Below are 27,073 nucleotides of genomic sequence, written 5' to 3'. Positions count from 1 at the left end.
GTACAGCCCTTGACGGAGGTTGGGCTACGGTCAGCACTGGCGCGCATGTCGCCTCCCCCCCCCCCCCCCCCCATTCCCATTTCCGGCGTCTCGTGCGTCCGCTTTCAACCGTCAGTCTGAGGAGTGCTCGAGCGATGTGAACGGTCGGGTGGCGGGATCGGTATCTTGTAGTCGTTGCTGTCACTCGAACGCCAGTAGCCCGGTTGTATTAATTTTGGTCTGGGCAGGAGGGGGAAATGGATTGAAGGCGCCTGTCCTGCGTGTGGGAAGTGCGGAAGACGGTGGTTTTGATGTCCGGGCCCGGGGAGGTGCCGGCTCCCGGCGGCGGCGGCGGTGCCCGAGCCCGAGCCCAGCCTGTCAGCGAGGGTGACCATGTGGTGCTCAAGCGGGAAGAGGTGTTCAAGGCCGTGCAAGTGCACAGAGGAAGGTAAGGCACTGGACCAAACGGCGAAGGAGAGAGGAGCGCCCACGTTTGCGGAGAGCTGCACATTGCGCGCACACTCAACCAAAGTTTCAGCTCTAGATGCGTTACATTATTAAAGTACAAAAAGGTACAGCTGCTGTGATATTAAGCATTTAATCATTAGTTTCAGATTTCCCTTCTAATTCTCCAAGGAAGATGACCCAGATTTCTCCAATGTATCTTTGTAACTCCAGTTATTAATCCCTGTAGTTACTTTGGCAACACCTGGAATGCTTTCACATCCTCCTTGAAGTCTTAGCAGAATGCCCTGCCATCTCAGGTCCACAGATGTAATGTGCCTGAAGAACCTCTGGTTTGGCTACACTGAGCTGACACCAGGAAAACTAATGTTATTTAGTGCTATGCGATGTGCACCTTCCCCCCCACCCACCCCCCACTAACTTATTCAATGTGTGTATATCTGGCACTTTGTGCTTGCACCATGATTTGTTTTACAAATCACGTGTGTGGAGAAAGTGAAGACTGCAGATGTTGGAGGTCAGAGCTGAAAATGTGGTGCTGGAAAAGCGCAGCAGGTCAGGCAGCATCCAAGGAGCAGGAGAATCGACGTGCATTCCTGAAGAAGGGCTCATGCCCGAAATGTCAAATCAAGTGTGTGGTCAATTTGCTTCTCTATCACAGCTGCAGTTTTTAAGATTGGATTCCCTACAGTATGGAAACAGGCCCTTTGGCCAAAGTCCACACTGACCATCCAAAGAGTAACCCATCCTGACCCATTTCCCTGCATTATCCCCCAATTAATGCACCTAACGTGATGGGTGACTTAGAATGGCCAATTCACCTGACCTGCACACCTTTGGATTGTGGCAGGAAACCAGAGCACCCATAGGAAACCACCCAGACACTGGGAGAATGTGCAAACTCCACACAGTCGCCTGAGGCTGGAATCGAACCTGAGTCCCTGCTAACCACTGAGCCACTGTGCAACCCACTTAAGTTATGTTTTGCATTTGACATGAGGTTTGTTTTAAGTGTCTAGTGGATGTTTGTATTGTGAAACTGATGTCTGTCCAATAGCAATAACTGTACCTGTGAGAATGATGGGCATTAAAAATTTCAAGGTTCAATTCAGAGAAGTGTTCTGGCCTATGTTTATTGCTTGGTCAACATTGCCAAAAAGCAATTTAGTTATTTTATCTGTTACATATGGTGTTCCTGTCCACAAACTGGCTATCAGCATTCCAGAAAAGTAGTTAACTGGGTGTTCTAATGTTGCAGAAGAGAGTGCAAGTTTTTTTTAAATGAATATGGAAGAAAGAGCTCGCAACTGCAAGCCAGTTGCCTATCAGCTGTTGTAGGGAAAATAATGGAATTACTTAAGATATAGTAGGGCAATTGAACATCTTGATGTAACTAAGCAATCAAGATTTTGTGAAAGAGGAATTCTGTTTGACTAAATTATTCTTTTTTTATGGGAGTAGCACATAATATAGATAAAGGGGAGCTGGTAGTTGTACAGTATTTGGCTTTCTAGAAGTCATTTGACAAAGTGCCGCATCTAAATTTACTGCAAGGACAAGTAGATGTAAGCTTTCATACCTACCACATCTAGCTGTGAATGATAGTGAATACTCTGGTAATTAAACAAATGAGGGTTGAGCCAAGCTGTTCATAATGATTACATATTTCTCCCAGAAATGTGGAAATTTGCCGATAATGTCCTTTTCACAAAAAGCAAAATCAATTCAAGCTGTCTTATTAGTCTATTCTGAATCTTTTGTAGTATGATGGAGGAGGACATGGACAATGCTATCAATTGGCACTTGCTCAGCAAACACACTGATTACTAACACTTAATTTGGGTTCTAACAGAGCCACTTAGATCCTGACCTCATTTCAGTCTTTGTTTAAACACTGACTAAACAGCTGAGCTCAGGAAGGGAGGTGAAAGTGAAAGCCCTTGACACCAAGGTACCATTTGACCAAATATGGTGTCAGTGAACCCTAATGAAGAGGACTGCAGATGTTGGAGATCAGCGTCGAGAATGTGGTACTGGAAAAGAACAGCTGGTCAGGCAGCATCCGAGGAGAATTGACATTTTGGGCGTAAGCCCTTCATTAGGAATGAGGCTTGTGGGCCAAAGGGCTGAGAAATGTGTGGGGGGAGGGAAGGTAGCTGAGAAAATGATAGGTAGATGATAGGGAAAGAGTGATAGTTGGAGGGTGGGAGTGGAGTGGAGTGGAGTGGATCGATGGGAAAGGAGATGGACAGGTCAGGAGGTGATGCAGAGTTGGAGGCTTGGGGGAGGGGAAATGACCAAACTGTATAAATCCACATTCATCCCATGTGGTTGCAGGATCCCAAGACAAAATATAAGGTGTTCTTCCTTCAGGCTTTGGGTGATAATGGTTTGGTAGTGGAGGCGGCCCAGGACTTGCATGTCCTTGACGGAGTGGGAGGGAGTTTGGTGTTCAGCCTCAAGATAGCGGGGTTGGTGGGTGCGGGTGTCCCAGAGATGTTCTCTGTAACAATCTGCAAGGAGGCATCCTGTCTCCCCGATGTAGAGGAGACCACATCAGGTGCAACCTCCTAATCTGGGACGCCTGCACCATTTGATTGTACCTCCTACCAAAGATTCACAAACTTGACTTTCTTAGTCGACTCATTGTCTCAACCTGTGCCTGTCCTGGTCCCACTGAATTCCTCTCTGCCTACCTTGACACTGTCCTGTCCCCCTTGGTCCAGGAATGTCCCACCTCTGTTCAGGACACCACCCACGCCCTTCACCCTCTTCAAGATTTTCATTACCCCTGGCTCCCAATCTCTCCTCTTCACCATGAACATCCACTTCCTGTACACATCCATCTGCAAGGATGAAGGCCACCAAGCACTCAGTTTCTTCTCACACCGTCTCACCCAGTACCCTTCCGCTGACACCCTCATCCGCATGGCTGAACTGATCTTTCCCAATCCTCCCACGTCCTCCTTACCAAAGGGGTAACCAAGGGCACTTTGCATGGGACCCAGCTATGCCCACCTTTGTCGGGTACATGAAACAGCCCATCTACCGCAGTTACACCAGCACCACCCTCTCCCACCTGTTTCTCCGCTATATTGATGACTATTGGCGCCACCTCATGTTCCCACGAGAGGTTTGAACAGTTTCCACCCTGACGTCAAATTCACCTGGAGCATCTCAGACAATTTCTTCCCCTTCCTGGATCTCTCCATCACCATCTGCAGTGACCGACGAACCACTGACATCCACTACAAGCCCACAACTACCTTGACACCGTTTCCCACCCTGCTTCCTGTAAAAACGTTATCCCTTATTCCCAATTTCTGTGCCTCATCTATTCCCAGGATGACCAATTCCACCATAGAAAATCCCAGATGGCCTCCTTCCATGATCGCAATTTCCCTTCCCAAATGGTTGACAGTGCTCTCCAGTACATCTCCACTTGCTGCACTAGCTGCCCTTGAACCCCACCCCTCCCAATGCAACAAGGAAAGAACTACCCAGTCCTCACCTTCCAACCAACCTCTGTGTGCATTGCATCATTCACCCCCTCCAAACACCGCCTACCACCAGAGGTATATTTCCCTCCCCACCGCTATCATCATTTTGAAGAGACCATTCCCTCTGTAACTCCCTCATCGGGTCCACGGCCCCGGGAACAGCCAATACCTCACTCCTGGCACCTTCCCCTGCCACCATAGGAATTGCAAAACCTGCGCCCACACCAGTCCCCTCACCTCTGTCCAAGGCCCCAAAGGATCCTTCCACATTCGACAGAAATTTGCCTGTATCTCTACCAATGTCACCTACTGTATCCATAGCACTCTGTGGTCCTCTACATCGGGGGGACAGGATGCACCCCCCAACTCTCCCAGCCCACAAGCCTCATTCCTGATGATGGGCCTATACCCGAAATGTCAATTCTCCTGCTTCTCGGATGCTGCCTGACTTGTGCTCTTCCATCACCACGCACTCTACCCTTAAAAAAAACACTCAAGTCAATAGGTAGCTCTTCACACGAAGTTGTCGGAAGATGTAGGTCAATCATTTCAGTTTAAGGACATGATTGTGGGAGTCCCTCGTGGTAATGCGTTTGGCCCAATCCTCATCAACCGTGTCACTAATGAACTTCATTTATGAGGCTGGAAATGGAAGTGTTTGCTGATTGGTTCGGAACATTATGCATTCACTACTCAGAACTGCAGTAGTCTGTCAATTTGCAGAAAGAGTTATCAGCCCAAACCTGGATGCTGCCTAACTGGCATCGTACAACTGCCAGGAAATGACTGACTCCAGTAATCAAACATTAAACTGTCTCCCACTAGATGTCAATGGCATTACCATTGCTAAATTCCCATCTGTCAACTTCCTAGCCAATTTCCAGTCAACCCCACACATACTATGGCTACAAGAGCCGATCAGAGGCTCGGAATTCTAAGCATTTAAATCACTTCCTGTTTCCTGATGCTTGTTATAGAGTCAGATGTACAGCACCTTCAGTCCAACTTGTCCATGGCGACCAAAAATCCCAACCTAATTTAGTCCCATTTGCCAGCAATTGGCCCATATCTCTCTCAACCCTTCCTATTCATAGACCCATCTAGATATCTTTTAAATGTTGCAATTGTACTAGTCTCCGTCACTTCCTCTGGCAGCTCATTCCATGCACACACCACTCTTGCGTGTAAAAGTTGTCCCTTGGGCCCCTTTTAGATCTTTCCCCTCTCACCCTAAACCTATGCCCTCTAGCTTGAGTCTCCCACTCCAGGTCTACTTACCTAATCCATGCCCGTCATGATTTTGTAAACCTGAGGTCGCAGCTCAGCTTTTGATGCTCCAGGGAAAACAGCCCCAGCCTCTGCTGGCTCAAATCCTCCAACCCTGGCAACTTCCTTGTATATCTTTTCTGAGCCCTTTCAAGTAGGAAGGAGACCAGAATTGCATGCAATGTTCCAAAAGTGGCGTAACCAATGTCCTGTACAAGTGCAAAATGACCTGCCAATTCCTGTAGTCAATGCTGTGACCAATAAAGGAAAACATACCTTCACTATCCTATCTACCTGCGACTCTACTTTCAAGGAGCTATGAACCTGTATTCCAAGGTCTCTGTTCAATAGCACTCCTTCGGACCTTACCATGAAGTGTAGAAGTCCTGTTCTGATTTAGTTTTCCTAAAATGCAGCACCTCTCATTTATCTAAATTAAATTACACCTGCCACTCCTCAGCCCATTGGCCCATCTGAACAAGATCCTGTTATAATCTGAGGTAACCTCCTTCACTGTCCACTACACCACCAATTTTGGTGTCATCTGCAAGCTTACTAACTATACTACTTCTGCTCAGATCCAAATCATTTATATAAATGAAGAAAAGTAGTGGACCTAACACAATCCTGTGGCACACCACTGGTCACAAGCCTCCAGTCTGGAAAACACCCTCCATCACTACTATCTGTCTTCTACCTTCAAGCCAGTTCTGTATCCAAATGGCTAGTTCTCCTTTAAGTTCTAACCTTGCTAACCAATCTCCCATGGGCAACCTTGTCGAATGCCTTACTGAAGTACATATAGATCACATCCACTGCTGTGCCTTCATCAATCCTCTTTGTTACTACTACAAAAAATCTCAATCAAATTTGTGAGACATGATTTTCCATGCAGCAAGCCATGTTGACTATCCCTAATCAGTCCTTGCCTTTCCAAATATGTGTAAATCCTGTCTCTCAAGATTCCCTCCAACAACCTGCCCACCACTGCTGTCAGGCACACTGGTCCATAGTTCCCTGGCTTGTCCTGACCACTTTCTTAAATAATGGTACCACGTTAGCCAATCTCCAGTCTTCTGGCACCTCACCTGTGACTATCGATGATACAAATATCTCAGCAAGGGACCCAAGTACACCTGATCAGGTCCTGGGGATTTATCCACCTATGCCTTTAAAGACATCCAGCACCACCTCTGCTGTAATATGGGCATTTATCAAGATGTCGCCATCTATTTCCCCACATACTTATATCTTCCATGTCCTTCTTCACAGTAAACACTGATGCAAAATACTCAGTAACAATTCCATCTCCTGTTGCTCCACACAAAGGCTGCCTTGTTGATCTTTGAGGGGTCCTATTTACTCCCTAGTTACCCTTTTGTCCTTCATGTATAAATAAAAACCCTTTGGATTCTCCTTAATCCTATTTGCCAAAGCTAGCTCACGTCCCCTTTTTGCCCTCCTGACTTCCCCCTTAAGTACAGGCCTACTGCATTTATACTCTAAGCATTCACTTGATCTCTCCTGTCTATACCTGACATATGCTTCCTTCTTTTTCTTAATTAAACCCTCAATTTCTCTAGTCATCCAGCATTCCTTGCACCTACCAGACTTTTGTTTCATCCGAACAGGAATATACTCTCTAGACACTCATTATCTCACTGTGAAAGCTTCCCATTTTCCTGTTGACCCTTTACCTGTGAACATCTGCCCCCCCCCAATCAGCCTTTGAAAGTTCTTGCCAAATATAATCAAAATTATCCTTCCTCCAATTTAAACTTCAACTTTTAGATCTGGGTCTATCCTTTTCCATCACTATTTTAAAAAGGAGTTATGGTGACTGGCCCCAAAGTGTGGTCTCTCTGACACCTCAGTCACCTGCCCTGCCTTATTACCCAAGAGTAGCTCAAGTTTTGAACCTTCTGTAGTAGGTACATCCCTATATTGAATCAGAACATTTTCTTGGACACTTAACAAATTCCTCTCCATCTAAACCCTTAACACTATAGCAGTCCCAGTCTATGTTTGGAAAGATAAAATCCCCTGCCATAACTACCCTATTATTCTTACAGATAACTGAAATCTCCTTACAAATTGGCTTCTCAATTTCTCACTAACTATTAGAGGGTCTATAAATACAATCCCACTGGGGTGATCATCCCTTTCCTTATTTCGCAGTTCCACCCAAATAACTTCCCTGGATGTATTTCCTGGAATATCCTCCCACAGTACAGATGTAATGCTATCCCTGATCAAAAACACCACTCCTCCACCCCCACCCCACCCCTCCTCTCTTGCCTCCCCTTCTGTCCTTCCTGTACCATTTTTATCCTGGAACATTAAGCTACCAGTCCTGTCCATCCCTGTAATTGCTATGATATCCCAGTCCAATGTTCCTAACCAAGCCATGAGTTCATCTGCCTTCCCTGTTATGCCTCTTGCATTGAAGTAAATGCAGTTTAATTTCAGTCCTTCCTTGTTCTCTGCTTTGTCCCTCACTGTTTGACTGCTTCTTTTGTCAACTGTACTAGTCTCACATTGATATCTTCACTATCTCTTTGGGCCCCACCCCTGCTTACTAGTTTAAATCCTCCCAAACAGCTCTAACAAATCTCCCTGCTAATATATTAGTCCCCTTCCAATTCAGGTGCAGTCTATTCTTGTACAGGTCACTTCTTTCCAGAAGAGATTTCAGTGATTCAAAAATGTGAATCCTTCTCCAATACACCAGCTCCTCAGCCATGTATTCATCTGCTCTATCCTCCTATTCTTCCCCTCACAAGCTTGTAGCACCAGGAGTAATCTAGATGTTACTACCATCAAGGCCCTCCTTTTTAAATTTCTGTCTAACTTTCTATATTCTCCCTTCAGAATCTCATCCTTTTCCCTTCCTATGTCATCTGTATAATGACCTCCTGCTGGTCCCTCTCCCCTTTGTGAACATTCTGCACCCTCTCTGAGACATCCTTGATCTTGGCACCAGGGAGGCTACATGCCATTCTGATGTTTCACCACTGGCTGCAGGCATGCCTATCTGTGCCTCTGTCTAGAGAGTCCCCTATCACAATTGATCGCTTGGAACCCGATGTTCCCCTCATTAAATTCGAGTTTGCCTTGATACCAGAAACTTAGCTGTTCATGCTACATTCCCCTGAAAGTCCATCACCCCCTCCATTTTCCAAAACAGCATACTTGTTTGAAATTGGGATAGCCACAGAAGACTTCTGCACTATCTGCCTACCTCCCTCTCCCTCACAGACCATGTTCTCGCTGCCTTTGTCTATCTTTCTCTCTTTTAAAAAAGTGCAGTTGTTTTAATTTTTTTTACCTCCTAAGTGCCAAAACAATGCAACAGCTTAAACAACAGTAATTGCTGCTCCTGGAATTCGAGGAAACCGCCTCAAACACCTAAAGTACCTCAAAAGGGGCAGCTGTTACAACTACAAATCTTCCCATACAGATCAGGAATATGATGAAATAATTTACATTTATCTGGGTGGGTGTAGCTCCAACAGCATTTTAAGAAGCTTGACACGATCCTGAACAAAGCAGCCTGTTTGATTGAGATCCCATGCACCAACTTCAACATTCACAGGAATTAGGAGAGATTGCAGGAGGATCAGATGTCTTGGTATGTTAATGGAAGAGTGTTATTGGCTGAATGAATTGTTTGCAAAGCAATGTGGTGTCCGGAGCTGAGGTTACCCTAAAGGATTCTCCTTCTCAGCCTCTACCCTCGCTTGAGGCATGGTGATCCTCTGGCTAAATCACCACGGGTCATTGCTCTCTAATGAAAAAGTAGCGCTATGGTCTGGTAAGATTATGGCAACTTGACTTGAGTGTATAAATACAGCTAGGGATTAGGAACACAAGCAAAATGATTTGTAATTTAGAGTATTGTTCACATTTATTCATGCGGGATTTCTTTTGATTGGCTTCGCTATGTGCTGTGTGCTATTTGACATTTGGTCAGTCAATTGCCCATGCTGACCATATGTTCATTCTGGGTACTCAAATACAATTTCTTCATGCATTGCCATACAATCTACAAAGTTCAAAACAATGGAAACTTAAGGCTTTATTCGAATAGTATAACCCATAGATCTTTCTCTATGCCTACATCTTTAAAAGAAGCTGCTGATCACTGCATTTGGCACAAATTTGGCATCCTGGTCCAAATCATAACAATATCTGTTATGATTAACAATTACTTACATTCCTGATTAACTTAAATAGCATGAGTACAAGTTATACCATGATCTATAAAAAGTATTACACACAGCTTTTGGGGGGCCAACAGCACTGAAGAGGTTATTGAATAAACTGAATGTCATTACTTGAGCGAGAGTATTGTGATTCGATACTTGTTCATCTGATCAGTTCCTGAATATTGTTGGAGAACCATGGAGGAATTCCCTACCCACCTTGCTGCAAATAATGTGGGTGGCAAAAGACTGGGTTAGGTGACAGATAACTTTGTCTCAGGCAGAGATGAACGAAAAAGTTGGATAGTTTGTTAAAACTTATCAATTGCTGCTGAACCGATGGACCATCAGATTTTTTTTTACATTACTCTTAGGGTTTGTATTTGAAAATTAAGTGGGAGCTTACAGTTCAAGAATTTTTCAGGTAACATTTATCTCCAGTTGTTAGCTTACATTAGTAATTGTAAGAATCTAAAATCAGAAACTCTGAAGAAATGTTCAGCTAATGTACCTACCTGCAATCAAATGTAATTGTTACTCATTCATATTATTTGACTAGTAATCATAAAGTACCACATTAATTTTAGTTCCCAAGTGTGCAATTACATTAACTTTTGGTATGATTGATTTCATGTACATTCATGGGTATAATGCCTTAAATCACAAATGAGAAAGTGTAATATATATTTCAGTAAGGTCCAATTTAAGAGATTACCATGTAAAATTAAAGTGCATGGGAGGTAATGTGCTTACATAGACAAAAAAAATACTGTTGGCAACAGGAAACAATAGAAATAAACAGATCTTTGCTAAGTGTCAGCCAGTGGCTTGTGCAGTACCACAGCGATCAGTGCTTCACCCTTGGCAATTCACAATATTAAATGATTTAGGTGAGGGAACTAAAGGTAATTTCTCCCAGGTTTTCAGGCAAAAGGCTGGACGGAAGGTTGAACTTAGGAGATTGCAGAGGTGTTTGTGATTTGATCCAAGTTGTGGGCAAATGCATGGCAGAAAAAGTGTAAGATGGATAAATGTAAGGGGAGCCATTCGGGGAAACCTCTGGTCCGCATGCACCAAACAACTAATGCCTTGTGGTCAACCACTTCAAGTTTCCCTACCATCCTCAAAGGACATGCAAATCCTGAGCTGCCTCCACTACCAAATCAAAGCCACCTGCCATCTGGAAGGAGAACAATTAACCTTCTGCCTCGGGATCCTATAACCACACAGCATCAATATTGACTTCACCAGTTTCCAAATCTCCCTACATCCAACCTCCAACTTGGCACTGCTCTCTGGACCTGACCTACCTGATCTTCTTTCCCAATCATCCGCTTCACCCTCCCCTCTAACGTATCAAAATCACTTCCTACCTGATCCATCCATAACCATCCCACCAATCTTTCTTGCCCCCCTATTTATCTTTAAGCCCCCCCTTCCCCTCCAAACTCCCAATGAGGGACTTACGCCCAAAACGTTGACTTTCCTGCTGCCTGACCAGCTGTGGTTTATCCAGCACTATACTGTTTGACTCTGACACTCCAGTATCTATGGTTCTCACTTCTTCCTGTCCACTTCAGTAGCAAAAGCAGGAACACGGATTATAATCTGAATGGCAATGTATTGGGAAGGTGGGTGGTGGAATGAGATCTGAGTGTCCTTGATACCGCTTGCTAAAAGTAAGTGTGCAAGTCAGCAAACAGTGAGGAAGGCAGATGCTATGTTGGCCTTCATAATGAGAAGATTCCAGTACAGGAACAGGGATGTCTTGGTGCAATTGCACAGGGCTTTGAGGCCAAGTCTAGAGTTTTATGTGTAGCATTTGATCTCCTTATCTGAGGAAAAATGGCCTGGCTATGGAGGGAGTGCAGTGAAGATTTACAAGACTGATTCTTGGGATGGCTGGATCGATGGATAAATCATAGTGATACAGCCGGGAAAGAGATCCTCCAATCCAATTCATCCATGCTGACCAGATATCCTAAACTGATCTCGTCCCATTTGGCCCATATCCCTCTCAACCCTTCCTATTCATGTATCCATCCAGATGCCTTTTAAATGTAATTGTACTTGGCGCCTCCATCCATATATGCACTACCTTCTGCATAAAAATAAATCTGCCTTTCAGGTCCCTTTTAAATCTTGTCCCTCTCTACTTAAAGGGACTGTTGGACTCCCTTACTCTGGGGAACAGGACCTTGGCTATTTAACCTATCCATGCCCCTCCTGATTTTATAAACCTAAGAGTCACCCCTCCGCCTTTAATGATCCAGGGGCAAAAAAAGCACAAGCTAATCCAGCCTCTCCCAAAGCTGGATCCTCTGATCCCAGCAACATTCTTGTAAATCTTTTTTGCATCCTTTCGAGTTTAACAACTTAGAGCAGCGAGATCAGAATTGTAAAAGTGACCTAACCAGTCTCCTAAACAGCCACAATATGATGTCCCAATTCCTATGCCCAGTGCACTGACCAATGAAAACGAGCATGACCAATACCATCTTCACCACCCTGTCCACCTGTGGCTTCATTTTCAAGGAACAAGATCTCTTTGGCAGCACTGTGCAGGACCCTGCCGTTAACTCTTATGTCCTCCCCTGGTTTGCCTGACCAAAATGCAACACCTCACGTTTATCTAAATTAAAATCCACCTGCCACTCCACAATCATTTGAGTGACAAAAAGCAGTGGACACAGCACTGATCCTTGTGGCACACCACTGGTCACAGGCCTCCAATCTGAAAAGCAACCCTTTACCACTACACTTTGTCTCCTATCTTAAAGGCAATTTTGTCCAGTTGTTCCCCTCACCCCCAAAACGGATTCCACCTGATCTAACCTTAATAAGCAATCTACCATGCAGAACCTTGTCGAATGCTTTGCTGAAGTCCATAGGGACACAGTCTAACACTCTGCCTTCATCAGTCATCTTTGACTGAACTGAGTTTTGTTTTTGGAGGTGACGGTGAGACACTATTTCCCATGCACAGAACAGTGTTGCCTTTGCCTTTCCAAATGCATGTAAATCCTGTCCCTCAGAATTCCCTCCAATAACTTATCCATCATTGATATCATGAAAGGAGACTGGATTGGTTAAGTTTATATTTACTGAAGTTTAGGAGAATGAAACCTACAAAATGTTAACAGAATGAGACAAGGTAAATGCAGAAAAGATCTTGCTGTTGACTGGACAGTCCAGAACTAGGGGTCACAATCTTAAGGATACAGGTTCAGCCATTGAGAACAGAAGAGGAGAAATGCCTTCACCCAGTCAGTGGTGAGCCTCTGGAATTTTCTGCCACAAACCAGAGAGGCCAGAATATTGGATTTTCTTTCAAAAAGTTAGACATTGCCATGATCATATTGAATGGCGGAGCAGGCTCAATTGGCAGAATGGCATACTCCTGTTTTGTTGTTTCTGCATATCCCTGTAAATATCAGTACAGCTTGACTGACAAAAAAAAACTACTTGCTTGTGTGATATAACAAGAAATTTTGTTTAAAGTACAGTTACAAGAGTTTGAGTTATACATGTTAAAAAAAAAACTTCCTTCTGTTCACATTCTGAAAATATTTGCTTCCTATGGCCACGAAAATTGATAATGGAGCAGACCAGTTATTGCCCCATTATGACTTTTTCCTGTTATCTCTGCTTTATTTTCACCCTTTAACCCAGAAGTATGAAAGATACTCATTGTGTCCCCATAGCAATATGGCTGAAATTGTGAACTTGGAGTAGAAGGAAAAGTATTACACTTCAGGGCGCTTCATTGTGTTTCAGTTTGTGCTAATCCATAAACATCTTTTATTTACATCTTCAAACTTCATTGTAAATATTTGACTTCCACTGTCTTAACTATCATTTTGTTTAACCTGGTGAATTAAACACTTTTTTGGTATGTTGAGTATGGTTACTTTTAAGTGGACCAGAGCCATTCATAGAGTCATAGAGATGTACAGCATGGATACAGACCCTTTGGTCCAACCCGTCCATGCCGACCAGATATGCCAACCCAATCTAGTCCCACCCGGCCCATATCCCTCCAAACCCCTCTTATTCATATACCCAAATGTCTCTTAAATGTTGCAATTGTGCCAGCCTCCACAACTTCCACTGGCAATTCATTCCATATACGTACCACCCTCTGCGTGAAAATTTTGCCCCGTAGGTCTCTTTTATATCTTTCACCTCTCACCCTAAACCTATACCATCTAGTTCTGGACTCCCTGACCCCAGGGAAAAGTCTTTGCCTATTTATCCTATCCATGCCCCTCATAATTTTGTCAACCTCTACAAGGTCACCCCTTAGCCTCCGACGCTCCAAGGAAAACAGCCCCTGCCTGTTCAGCCTCTCCCTGTAGCTCAGATCCTCCAGCCCTGGCAGCATCCTTGTAAATCTTTTCTGAACCCTTTCAAGTTTCACGACATCTTTCCGATAGGAAGGAGACCAGAATTGCATACAATATTCCAACAGTGGCCTAACCAATGTCGTGTACAGCCGCAACATGACCTCCCAATTCCTGTACTCCATGCTCTGACCAATAAAGGAAAACATATCAAACGCCACCTTCACTATCCTATTTACCTGCGACTCCACTTTCAAGGAGCTATGAACCTGCACTCCAAGGTCTCTTTGTTCATCAACACTCCCTAGGGCCTTAGCATTAAGTGTATAAGCCCTGCTAAAATTTGCTTTCCCAAAATGCAGCACCTCGCATTTATCTGAATTAAACTCCATCTGCCACTTCTCAGCCCATCTGGTCCAAATCCTGTTGTAATCTGAGGTAACCCTTTTCGCTGTCCACTACACCTCCAATTTTGCTGTCATCTGTAAACTTATTAACTGTACCTCTTCTGCTTGCATCCAAATCATTTATGTAAATGACAAAAAGTAGAGGGCCCAGCACTGATCCTTGTGGCACTTCACTGGTCACAGGCCTCCAGTCTGAAAAATAACCCTTCCACCACCCTCTGTCTTCTACCTTGAGCCAGTTCTGTATCCAAATGGCTATTCACATGACATCTGTTAAAGATCTGAAATTGTTAAGAATACTTTGTACATATGTCACTGATTTTTGCTATAACTTTGGATGAACTTAATATTCTATTTAGAACTAAATGGATCTCAAACTTTGCTCCCTAGAAAAATCACCTTTGAGAAACAGTGGTTTTACTTGGACAATGCGATTGGACAGCAGTATGGTACCACTTTTGAAGTTTCCAGTGGAGGAGTACTCCAACCACTTAAAGTAAAAACTAAAGAAGTTGCCAAAGGTAATATTGTATCTATATCTGTAAATTGTATCATGGACATTTTAATATCAACATTGCTGAAAAATAAAACAATTGTCTGAAGGTAGATATTTCACCAGATAGTGTATACACATGCACACTGTTTGTTCTAATAAATCTTTGTCAGGTTTGACAAATGCCAGGTTTGTAAACCTCTTCAAGGATAATATTCAGTATTTTTAGGCTGTGTAAAGCTATGATGTCCATAGTGATTGTTAATATGCTTACTCCTTTGTATAGTCCCATCTTCTGCCATAGGATAAAATATGGCCAGGTGATTCAGTCAGGATTTAATTGGATAAAATGCAGCTTTTACATTTATAGTTCCAGAACTGACTAAATTATTTCTGACTTGAAATTTAAATCTTGGTTAGTGACTTGGGCTTCCATTTTATGTTTTATCACTTTCTATGCTTTCCTTTATTGAACTGAAAGAGAAGACAAATGTATATTTCCCATGTTATGTACCAAAGCTAATGAAGCAGTAAAATAAAATTTACTTTCAAAATGAATTGTTATTTGTTGTCCTTTCTGCAAGTTACGGTTAAGAATATAGTTTGCGTTTAATTTTTTCAGTAAACTGTTTCTTAACTCTAGTGTTTGAAAAGCAGTGATGATTGTGGGTACTAAATTATGGGAGTTGGGTATAATATTGGGGGGGGTGTCTAGATTAGAGTGATGCTGGAAAAGCACAGCAGGTCAGACAGCATCCGAGGAGCAGGAAAATCGACGCATCAGGCAAAAGTCCTTCATCAGGAATAGAGGCGGGGTGCCTGCAGAGTGAAGAGAGAAATGAGAAGGGGGTGGGGATGGAGGTCATAGGTCAGAGGAGGGTGGGGGAATATAATATTGAGGGCTTTTCACCCACTCAGGTCTGTGTTGAAGCTTGCCATTTATTTCACGTGGAATGATTACATCTTCAACCTAGCACTGTAGCTACGTTTGATCTTGGTTAATGCAAGTTAAATGGATTTGTGTTTTTTTAGTTTGTTTTAAAGCAGTCCATGATTTGTTTTTCTTTTAATTCTGCCAGAAGTAAATGAAGCTGGTGTTGATAATCGAAACATCATTGATGATGGCAAGTCCCAAAAGCTCAGCAGAGATGACATCGAGGCACTTAAAGAGCAAGGGTTAAAAGGTCAGGTAGGGATGACTTTTTGATATTTTTAAACACTGTTCAGTTGTTATTTTAAATCTGGAGCAGGTGGGACTTGAACCCAGGTCTTCTGACCCAGAGATGGGGGCATTTCCAATGCCACGAAGTGTGAGGAATGACTTTTATACTGGTGACATCTACTTACTAATAATTTTCTCCACAGAAATTGTGTTGTTTATGTCCCCAAATAATTAACTTCTTAAAGCTGAGATTTTATTTTACACAGGATATTGTTCAACATTTGATAGAGAATAGCACAACATTTAGAGACAAAACCGGATTTGCTCAAGAAAAGTACATCAAGAAGAAAAAGAAAAAGTAAGATTCTGTTCTTAGGGTGTTCTAGAGTCTCATGTTGGTTGAAAGAGACTTTTCCTGATTGAGATATCCTGGCATGTCAGTTAAATTGATTTTTTTTTTCTCTTTAAAAACAATAGTTTACTTAGGCAAATAGTTTATAGTTTTTTTATTGTGAAATCCTAATCGAGTCAGTCTGAGGCACTGCAGTTGCAAAGAAATATCTAACCGTTAGTGTAACCAAAATTCAGGATCAATGTGCTTAACTAGATTGACTTTTTAAAATACACCTTGACATCACAGATTATCAGAAGAAATTCAGTTATGTAACTGTTTAGAATTCAAATAAATGTTAATCTTAGACCTTGCAGAGAAATAAGTCGAAACACCTTCTAACTTAGTTGAATCTTGTTGATAGGTACGAAGCATTTATAACTATCCTAAAGCCTACCACTCGCATAATGGCCATGATGTATCATTCCCGTGAGCCAGGTAAAATTTGGTGAGTAAATAAAGTTGAATTTTCTCTTTTGTTTTTTGATATCTGAGGCATGAATCAGACCAGTAGCTGTTTCGAATTTTAGCGGAGTCCTTTAGTTTCTGCCTGACAGGTGGATTTTAACTCCTGCTTTGTTGGAACTGGGCAGGGCATTAAGATGTCATGGATAATTATTTACTGTCTACAATGACAATTTAAATCAAGGATGGCTTTTTGAATCTGACCATCTTTTCTAGCTACTTGGATTCTGTTCTGCCAATTATTCCTCCAGTTGCAATATCTTGCTTTTGACACTACTGAATTTGATCCATTTTTATTAATTTTAAAAGTAAAACTTTTCCTGATCTTGATCGAAAGATCATTTCTTTTTAACTGAAATACAGTTTTTTCAGAAAATATTGTTCAGAATGCTCTCTGCGTGTATCACATAGGTTCTTCATTGTGTCAAGTACCAGTGAAGTAAGTTACGTTGTCGAACCCCCTGAAGCATTATAAATGAAATACAAATCTATGTCACCAGGCCATTACGCCATAATGTGATGAGGATAGCTGTTACATATAGACATGCCCATCAGAATAAGGAGCAAGTCACTTGTGCTGAGATGAGTGATGTCTTAAATTGGAAGATAGTGAATCTTTGGGATTCGTTAACCAGGAAAGCCATGGTAGCTTGATCATTGAGCATGCTCAGGACAGACATTGATTACTGTCTAAATTCTAATGACTTTGAGTGTTACAGGGATAGCATGGATAGATACATTTTGAGGTAGATGATCAGTTGTGAGCTAGAATGGCAAAGCTTTCTTTGTCACTCTTTTCCTGTGTTCTAAAGGTATCACTTGTCAGACAACTTTAGTAGTTGTCACATCATTGTGAAGTTCATTACCATTAATCAAGTGAGATTGTAGGTTCCACAGCAAGACCATAGGCTCTGAATATCTGGAATAGTCACAGGTAATGGCTTAGTGGGACTCTCGCTGCACTGTTAATCCAGAGTCTCTGATAACGTTCTGGGGACCCTGGTTTGAATCCTGTCATGACAGATGGTGAAGTTTGAGTTCAATTTTTCAAAAAATCTGAAATAAGAGTTGTTCAGACTAGGTAATGTTAAAATAGCAGTGGATTATTCAAATAAAAGTTGTAACCATTTGGGATAATTTGAGGTGGATGAAGTTACTTGCTGTGAGGCAATCTTGTTTTAATTCAGTAAGAATTAAGAGACCCATTCTTCTGACTGATTTGCCTGTTTTAAGTCCTTCATTTACTGGTCCAAAGTTTTGTTTTGAATCTGCTTCATTAATAGCTTATGTCTGTGATTAAACAAATGCAATAGCTTGGTTTACTGAAATTAGCTGGTTCAAAATCTGATTTATGAATAGTTGACTTACAATATGTAAATTTACAGCCAATAAATGGGTTTATTGAGCACCTGCTGAACACAGTCCCATATTATTTTTTATGCATGTTCACCTGTTCGGAGGTGAATCAGTATGTCTGATCCTTTTCTTTCTTGGGCATAAGGAAAGGAATCTCGATATTCTGTTCAAATCACTTATTATTTTTGGTCTAATTTATAAAACATTACACTTCAATTTTTATCATTAAAACTACTTGCTGAATGTGTTGTTACATTTTGACTACTTGAGGTGAAAAGAGTGGAGGGGGAGAGAAAGACTGGCTTGCTTGCATATGCATCGTTTAATGGCATTGTTAATGTTGCTGTATCCCCAACAGATCACCAGAATAAAACCAATTATTAACTAACCATTTTTTTCAGCTACTTAAGGTATGACACACTGGCTCAGATGTTAACTCTTGGGAACATCCATGCAGGCTCCAAAGTAATTGTAGCAGAAACCTGTGCTGGTCTGGTGCTTGGTGCTGTAATGGAGAGATTAGGAGGTAATGAAATCTAAATTTGCATCATATTCGCCTGAGAATTCCTAATTTGTTGTAACTTAATTGAATTGTAGTGAGTTTAGCTGACCTGATTGATTGCAGAATCTTCACATTTGCATTGACCTTTTAACTGAGTGAACCTTAATCTATTTGCAGTATATTGTACTGAAGTTCAATTTGAGAAGCTTAGTTGGGAATGATGTTCAAAATTGAATGCTGTACAGGTACACAATCCTTTATCAGAAACCCTTGAGACCAGCTAGTTTTCGGAATTCTGAATTTTTTGAATTTTGGAATAAGCGATGGTTCAACGGTGACACTTTTTAAAAAAAAAATCTTACCAAACAGCAGACTCACTGAGTAACGGTATTGAGGCCTGCCATGCCCTCCTACATCGCATCTGAGTGACATGGTATCAAGTGGGTGTGGAGTTGGGTTAAGTGTTTGCACGCCAAACAACCTTGTTAGTAAGATTAAAAACTTCACAAAAAAAGACCTTCGGATTTTGCAGCTTTTCAGATTTCAGGATTTCGGACAAAGAATTGTCTACCTGTACTGTAGAAATGTAAACATGATCTACAATGGATATTTGTGCAAATGGACCTCAAAGTACAAATGTTACGAAGACTTCAGAATATCTTCTTTATTCCATGCTGTGTTCTTGATTCACTATCATGTCTGTTAATCTGCTGATGTCACTTCTTTCCTATTTTTTAAAAAAATTCAAATTTTGTGGCAAATGTTTAATTGCTGATTACAGAGTGAACAGTGGGTCAGTGAGAGAAATAAGAGTTCACTTCAAAGAATTGCATGTTTGGGTTAGGGATGTTGATGCAATGTTGATTATTTTTGTTAACAAATTAAGTTTTAATTTCCTAATTGAACTTCCCTCCCTTATAGCACTTGCTATGTAAGCTTCATGGTTTACACATTGGAAATGAATCATTGGCAATGCACTTGGATATCTAAGTGTGCATAAAAACCAAGCAAAAGTATTATTAAGTAGGATCAGACAGTATTAGTTCTGCTAATAAATTTAACACCCGTGTCGAGAAAGCCACAACTTTCCAGTTCTACATTAAATATTATTGGTTTGTTGTGATTTGCAAATTCTAATTATTCTGTCGTCTAATACTGTTTGATTTTGCCCTGTAAGAATATCTTAGATGTGGATGTAGATTTGCTCGCTGAGCTGGAAGGTTTGTTTTCAGACATTTTGTCACCATACTAGGTAACATCTGCAGTGAGCCGGCAGATGAAGCACTACCGATGATTCTTGCTTTCTATTTAGATGTTTGGGTTTCTTTGGGTTGGTTATGTCACTTCCTGTGGTGATGTCATTTCCTATGGTGATGTCATTTCCTATGGTGATGTTATTTCCTGTTCTTTTTCTCGGGGTGGTAAGTCAGGTTCTGGTCAATGTGTTTGTTGATAGAGTTCTGGTTCGAATGTCACAAAATGTTTGAAAATGAACCTTCCAGTTTAGCGAGCAAACCTACATGCAGAACCTCAACCTGAACTACAAATCTTCTCAAAACTCGCTACTTGTATTTGAAAATTCTAAACTGCTTAACTTCAATTCCAGCACAGCCATCAATTTGTTCAGTCATTCCCTTGCCTGCATTATCCATCTGTCATTCCTGGTATGGGCCCCTGTTTACTATAATACAGATGGCAAAGCATTGAGCATATCTAGTGTTTAACCACCATTGAAATTGCCATTACCAGGTCGGGTGAGACTAATTCAAGCTCAACTCTCATCTTCCTCTGCTATCTACTTCCACCCCACTCCCTGTGGTGGTCCAATCAATCCGTTACCATCCTTATTGTTTGAGGTGCTCATTATCCTCTTTGCCATCATAACAGCCTCCTGTTTCACTACTACTGTTTACATTACCCACCTTACCAAGCCATCCTTGGTTCAAGAATGACAAATTAGGATTCCAACTGACTATCTTTCATTTGCAAAGTGACCACCTAGCTATGAGTGTCTAAATAATAATAAACTATCTATGCTATGTCTCCTGTTTAACCTTTTTCTGCAGGTTTTGGCTCTGTTATCCACATGTATCCAGGTAGCTTGCCTATCAGGGCAGCGATGGAGAATTTTGGGTTTCCAAAATCCTTCTATAACCATCTATATGATTTCCCTATCAACAAATTGAACAGCCTTCTTTCTGGAGTTTTCTTGGCTGAGAAAGAAACGCTGCAAAAACAAACTGAAGTTATGGTGGAAGAAGGTAATGGGAGTCTGCTGAACATATGCCAGGGTGATGGAATGCCTTGTGGTGAGACCGTGATGGATAACAACAAATCTGAAGAAACTGAGGCCATGGATGTTGCTTGTGAGGAGGCTGAAAATAAAGAAAAAAATTCAGACAGAAAATCCAATGTAAGATTTGTTCCTGTAGGAGGTAATGTGAAATGTTAAGTTCGAATGTAACCAATTTCAAGGGCTCGGGTATTTTAAACAGTTACTATATGTGAGCAGAAATCTTTCCAGATTTTGAGACGTATCTGTTGGTAGCTGGTTCTGTTAGTTGATGTAAAGCAACACTAAAATAGTGACAATACTCACAATGTTTTAAAGCACATTGATTTTAATGCTTTGCTTTTCTTTTGTGCGGAAAATGGTCATGAACTAAACTGATTCACTAAAGCAGGGTTTATGATATTGTGACCTAGCAAAATGCTAAACAATTGCACTTATTTAAACATTGTGCTGCATAATTTTGCCATTGCGTTGTTTTAAATTAAATAGGTGCTTAAACTTTTGCTTCAGTCACTAGCTGTATAGTAACATTTTTGTGCTAATACCTTCTCCATTTTTAGTTTTAGACACCACTTTTCCAGTTGTTGTCTTATGTTTTGTAAAGTTTGTTTATACTACATCGTTCAACTCATATTTAGGCTCATTTACTGATGCTGCTATTATGGGAAGTCACTATTTTGTGTCACTAAGGGTTTTGACATTTTGCTCTGCTTTAATCAAGTATTTCAGTCAAACTAGCAAATTTCTATTTTTCCTAGATATTGTGCTCTATTTAAGATGCTGCTAATTTGCTCAGGCCTTGTCAAGCAAAAATAGATCCCAGCAAGTGTCCTTCTGATCATAAGAAATAGGAGTGGAAGGAAGGCCACTCAGCCATTCAGTCATGTCTGATGGGCATTTCAATGCCACTTACCCGCACTCTCCCCAAAGCCTTAAATTCTTAATCTCGCAGGGAATTAATCAATCTCTGCCTCGAAGACATTTAATGTCCTGGTCTTCACTGCGCTCGGTGGCAATGAATTCCACAGGCCCACAACTCTCTGGCTGAAGAAATGTCTCCTCATTTCCATTCTAAATTGACCCCCCTCTAATTCTAAGGCTGTGCCCATGGGTCCTAGTATCCCCGCCTGATGGAATCAATTTCCCAGCGTCCACCCTTTCTAAGCCATGAATTATCTTGTAAGTTTGTCATCGGATCTCCCTTGGTTATTTTTAATGTTTTTAAAGTACATTTATTAAGAAAATGAGCAATTGAAATTTTCTCCCCTCCCTCCAAGATTCATATAAAATACTGTTGTAAGATCTCAATGTGTAATTTGTTTCAGTTAAACCAAATTGCACAATATCAAAATTTAACTTTTTGAAATCATGTTTCTTTCATAATTTTGAGCTCCATCTGCATCTACATGAGTAGCCAATAGCTCCTATTATTGTGTACTTTCTAGATCTACAGATACATTTTTTTTTAAAAAGCACCAAAATAGTATTCTTTTCCAATCATGCCCTCCTTTCACTTGAGACTCTATATTTGTTACTGTATTCTGACTGCTTTCTCTGTATGACAGTGTTTTTTTAAACATACTTCCAGTAGGAAAACAATTGTTTTAAAATTCTCAAAATTTAAAGCAACTCTGGATCTGAAACCAAGCCTTTATTTAATTCTCTCCTTTCCCAGTATAGTCCAGGTTTCTAACCTAGTTTTATGCTTGTTCTTGTGCAAATTCCAGTCTTCCAAAGTCAAACTGGACTCCATCTTTGGTGACATGTTTCTTCGCAGGTTGAAGAGAGGAAGAGTAAGCAAGAAGATAGACTAAAGAAATTGCAGGCTGCTGCTGCTGTGCTGCAAGAGAGAAATGCAGATGGGTGAGCTGATGGAGCAAATGAACTCCATTATAATTCTGTTGCCCAACATTTTTATAAGTGGCAACTGTGATAGTTTGAATGCACCTGACATTTAAAAATATGTGTATAATAGTAATCAGCATTTATCCAGCATGAATTAAAATTTGTAGAAATTGCAAAAGTAAATAAGCCTTTCAACCCAACCAATTCATTCTACTGTTAATCCTCTGCATGAACTGGAGTCTTATCACCATGTGCCTGAGAGTTCCCCTACTCCTGTTGTCTTCCTTTGCTTCAAAGGCTTATGTCAACCATTCTTAAGCTTTGCGACATGAAGTTTCTGAGGGTGCATTTCACTGTCTCAAAACTTTCTTTGTAATTAAAATAGCATGTTTCTCTGCTTCTACTTGCCTACATAATTTTGTATGTATGACCTACTCAAAGTGGACTGCTTCTATCAAATCATTCCTTGTCTCGCTTTTTTGTTTAAACAAAAAAACTTTTTCCAAATCTCTCTCGATTGTCGTATTTCCTCCTAGACAATGACCTGGTAAATTTGCATGCAGTGTGCATGTTATATTCCCTTTGGTTTGCACCAATTTCTTAATATTTATCTTTCCCCTGAAGTCTATTGTACGTTTCTTTGTTTGCTACCTATGGGCTTAAATATTCCAAATTTGCCCCAATCAGCTCCTACCCTCCATAAAGTAAGTTCTTCTAAAATTCTACCCATGTCCTGATTTGCACAAAGTTGCATTTATCCTTGTGCTTTTGCTCATCTGTGTTACCTTCGTTTCCTTGGCTGTCACCTTTACTAAAATTCTCATCCTTGTGCTCAAATTCCCCTTAACCTTCAGCCCTCTCACAAATCTGCAATCCTCCATCTTTAGCGTGTCTCACCTCCTTTAACATGTTATCGGTCACCTTGGTCCAAAATCCTGAAATTCACACCCAAAACCTCTAACTTCTGTGAACTCCTTAAAACCATCTCCTTTGGTCAAGCTTTGGTCACCGTCCAAATGAGCTGAACTTTCTTCACTTTAGTGAGTGACCGGCTTGGAGACAACGTTGCAGGAAAATAGCTGGTAGCCACGACAGGACAGCTGCCCAGCACACTTTCATGGCCCTTTTGAAGATCCCAATGCTGAGCAGGAAAACTGATTAGCCACCTATACCATGGAAATGAACAACCAGTGTACATAAGGCCTCCCTGAGGAGTAATATTACCAGCTCACCAGCATTTTGCTGTCTGTAGCACAATCAATTAACGTGCAGAGGCTGAAATTAATGAGAGGTGGAAACTCTGTGCCATTTCACACGGTCGTCAGGGTAAAATACCCCATCCCCTAAAATAGATTTGTGAGCAAGATAAGCTGTCTGCAGCCTCTAAAAGACAACTGGATTCTTTGCCCCACTGATCTGAGGGACGTATTACTGACACACCACACCCCCGATGTGTTCCTGTGCTGGCTTAGTTATGGGGACCCCATGTGACCCTAAAGTCCACAGGTCTGCCAAATATTGCATCCTTCAGTTTACTTTGGTCACTGTAGGGTTTTTTTATGGTGATAAATGTGCTCTCTAAATCATTTTATTTGTGAATACACCAGCTTTAGTTTTAAATATAATACCATATTTCTGTCCAGCCATTTTATTCGAAATTCAAAGTTAGCTAATGTCAAGTAAATGAAATTGTTTGGAGTTAAATTTGTTTTTATTTCTTCAAGGCTAATTATAGCAAGTCGCCTGTATCCCAGCCCCTTATTACTTTGTCTTTTGGAGTTTGTGGCACCATCTAGACCATTTGTCATCTACTGCCAGTACAAAGAGGTAAAATAAACTACATAAAAGTCGATGGTTGGTTTGTTTAAATATTTGGAAACACCGTTCAGTTCATTATCTTGTTCTCTTCCTTCATCTAGCCTTTGCTTGTGTGCTATTCAAATCTACGAGAAAGGGGTGGAGTTGTTAACCTGAGGTTATCTGAAACATGGCTGAGAGGCTATCAGGTAAACTTAAACTAAACTCTGAACAAGATGACCATTAATGTAGGACTTCAGAGAACTGGTTTTGGGCATCCACGATCTTCTGACTGAGAATAATGTGTCCTATTGAGCTCTGCTGCTGCATGTCCTCCCTTAGGCAGATACATTGTTAATACAGTGGGCATTTTCAGTTGTGTGGTTTCTCTTTAGCTGCATGTTCCTGAGCCAAGCCATGTTCATTTGTCCAAGATTGTCTTCAGTTTATGCAAATGTTGTTTGGACAGATCCACAAGTTTTCCTCCTATTTTGTTTTGGTGTTATATAACCAATTTTCTTCATGTTAATTCAACTTACCAGACCTCATCAATTATGTGTTGCATGTGCTCTGTCAATGTAGTTATGTTAGATGTTTATTCCATCAAACCTTGTTTGTTTCTCAAAGTCAACTTACCATGGTAACTTTTCTGGAATATTCTTGCATTTTAATTTTAACATAGAAATTCAACAAGTTTGTGGCCATACTACAGAACAGCACAAAATACTTGGTTAATTTTACGTGCTGGAACTACTAAGTTTAAGTAGTCCACCCAAATTCAGTTTTTCTGAAGATTGTCTTCAAAGAGAGACCAAATAAACACCACGGAATCACAGCGTTGTTACAATACAGGAGTCGAGAGCGTGGTGCTGGAAAAGCACAGCAGGTCAGGCAGCATCCAAAGAGCAGGAGAATCGATATTTTGGGCATAAGCCCTTCATCAGGAATCCTGATGAAGAGTATATGCCTAAAACATTGATTTTCCTGCTCCTTTGATGCTGCCTGGCCTGCTGTGCTTTTCCAGCACCACAAGTTCAACTCAATCTGCAGTCCTCACTTTTTCTCCTACATTACAGGAGGCCATTCCACCCATTGTTTGTACCAGAGAGCTGGTACAAACAATCTCTAGAGATTCCCCATAACCCTACACATTGTTCCTTTTCTATATAACTTGCTAATTTCCTTTTTGAATGCTTTGCTTAAACCTGCCTCCACCACACACCTCAGGCTGGCATTCCAGATCCTAACCATTCACTGCATAAATGTTGTTTTCACTTTTTCCAGTTTTTTTGCCAATTGCTTTAAATATGTACAATCAGTATTGATCTTCCCATTAACTGTGACATTTTCTCCCTATCTATTCCAGACTGTCCACACTTCTCATGATTTTGAATACTTCTGTCAAAACTATTGCCAGCCCTTTTGTTTTTCCATAGAAAGTAATCCAAACATCTGCAATTTGTCTTTGTAACCGTAATTTCTGCACACATTCCAATGCCTTCACAACCTTAAGGTGTGTCACCCAGAAATGGGCACAGGACTCGAGCTGAAGCCACCTTGTTTCGAACAAGTGCAACATACCCTCCTTTCTCTTGTACTCTGTTTGTATTAATAAAGCCGAGGGCACTGTATGCTTTATTAACCTTGCTCTCAATCTGTCCTGCCTCCTTGAATGATTCGTGCATATCTATGTTAAGTCCCTCTGGTCCTGCACTCTTTACCATTAGCTTTGAATAATTAACTGAAGAAATAGTGTGTTTAAAGAAAAGTATTCATAACTTCTAGCACTAATTTACAGCAATGTATAAAAATTAATTTATCCAAATATTTCAGGTTTTGCCAAATCGAACTCATCCCAAGCTGACAATGAGTGGAGGTGGTGGCTACATTCTGACTGGTATTACGGTTGCAATGGACAGAACAAAATCAGTTGCCAATATTTCTGAATCTCAGAGATCTGAAGAACCTGCAGCCAAAAGACAAAAAGTTGAGGAATCCAAAAGTTAGCTTTCTTCTGAGTACTGTTGCTAATCCTGAAATTGATTGAGCTTGGAGATCATTGTAAAGCTCAAATTGCAAATTTCTACAGACTGCTATACATTTATTTTGGTATAATATGTTGTGTGCCATTTGGAATTTTCTTCTATGATGTGGAGCAGTAGCAAAAGTGATTTTGCATCTGTGAGGTCGGTGCTGTTAATGCAGAGATAAGTATTGCTATGTACTAGTGTACATGTGCAGGATTGGGATATAAAAGAAATGAAACCAAGTATTTTTTTTTAAAAATGTGTGCATGCTGCAATTAAATACAAGAAAAGCTTAGGTTCAGAGTTCTAGAAGCCTGCTTGAATAATTGTTTCAGGCAGCCTTAGCCTATTTGACTGACTCTAACTTAACAAAAAGATTATCCAAATTAATTAGAAATTGTGACCACCTGGAACGAACATTGCTTTTTTTTCCACAGTTTCATTCGTATCAAGTTATGGAAACTAACTTCATGCACTGAAGTATTTTTCTTGATGGATTTAGCTATTTTAAATTGATCTTATTTATAATTTGTACAACAGTTTTCATTTCTAGTTTATCTGTATTGAAAGTGTCACA

At 41.0% G+C, this 27,073-nt stretch overlaps 1 protein-coding gene across 2 annotated transcripts; it reads left to right on the top strand.

Annotated features, from left to right (window-relative positions):
* The first annotated feature begins 82 nt into the window (after positions 1–82).
* Positions 83–27,073, top strand: trmt6 (tRNA methyltransferase 6 non-catalytic subunit). 2 transcript variants are annotated; one of them, XM_060831071.1, is made up of 11 exons: positions 83–427; positions 14,556–14,686; positions 15,738–15,847; positions 16,087–16,178; positions 16,576–16,659; positions 18,434–18,558; positions 20,601–20,947; positions 22,605–22,690; positions 24,397–24,499; positions 24,592–24,678; positions 26,303–27,072. In XM_060831071.1, exons 1-11 carry the CDS (start codon positions 291–293, stop codon positions 26,474–26,476), a joined length of 1,476 nt encoding a protein of 491 aa, XP_060687054.1. In that variant the 5' UTR covers positions 83–290; the 3' UTR covers positions 26,477–27,072. The 2 variants fall into 2 exon arrangements, with proteins under 2 accessions (XP_060687054.1, XP_060687055.1); XM_060831072.1 differs by lacking the exons at positions 83–427; positions 14,556–14,686 and having other exon boundaries at positions 15,761–15,842; positions 26,303–27,073.

Source organism: Hemiscyllium ocellatum, chromosome 10 (assembly GCF_020745735.1).
Source record: "Hemiscyllium ocellatum isolate sHemOce1 chromosome 10, sHemOce1.pat.X.cur, whole genome shotgun sequence".
Lineage (NCBI taxonomy): Eukaryota > Metazoa > Chordata > Chondrichthyes > Orectolobiformes > Hemiscylliidae > Hemiscyllium > Hemiscyllium ocellatum.
Note: the sequence above shows the minus strand (reverse complement) of the source record. Positions and strands in the feature narration are given on the sequence as shown.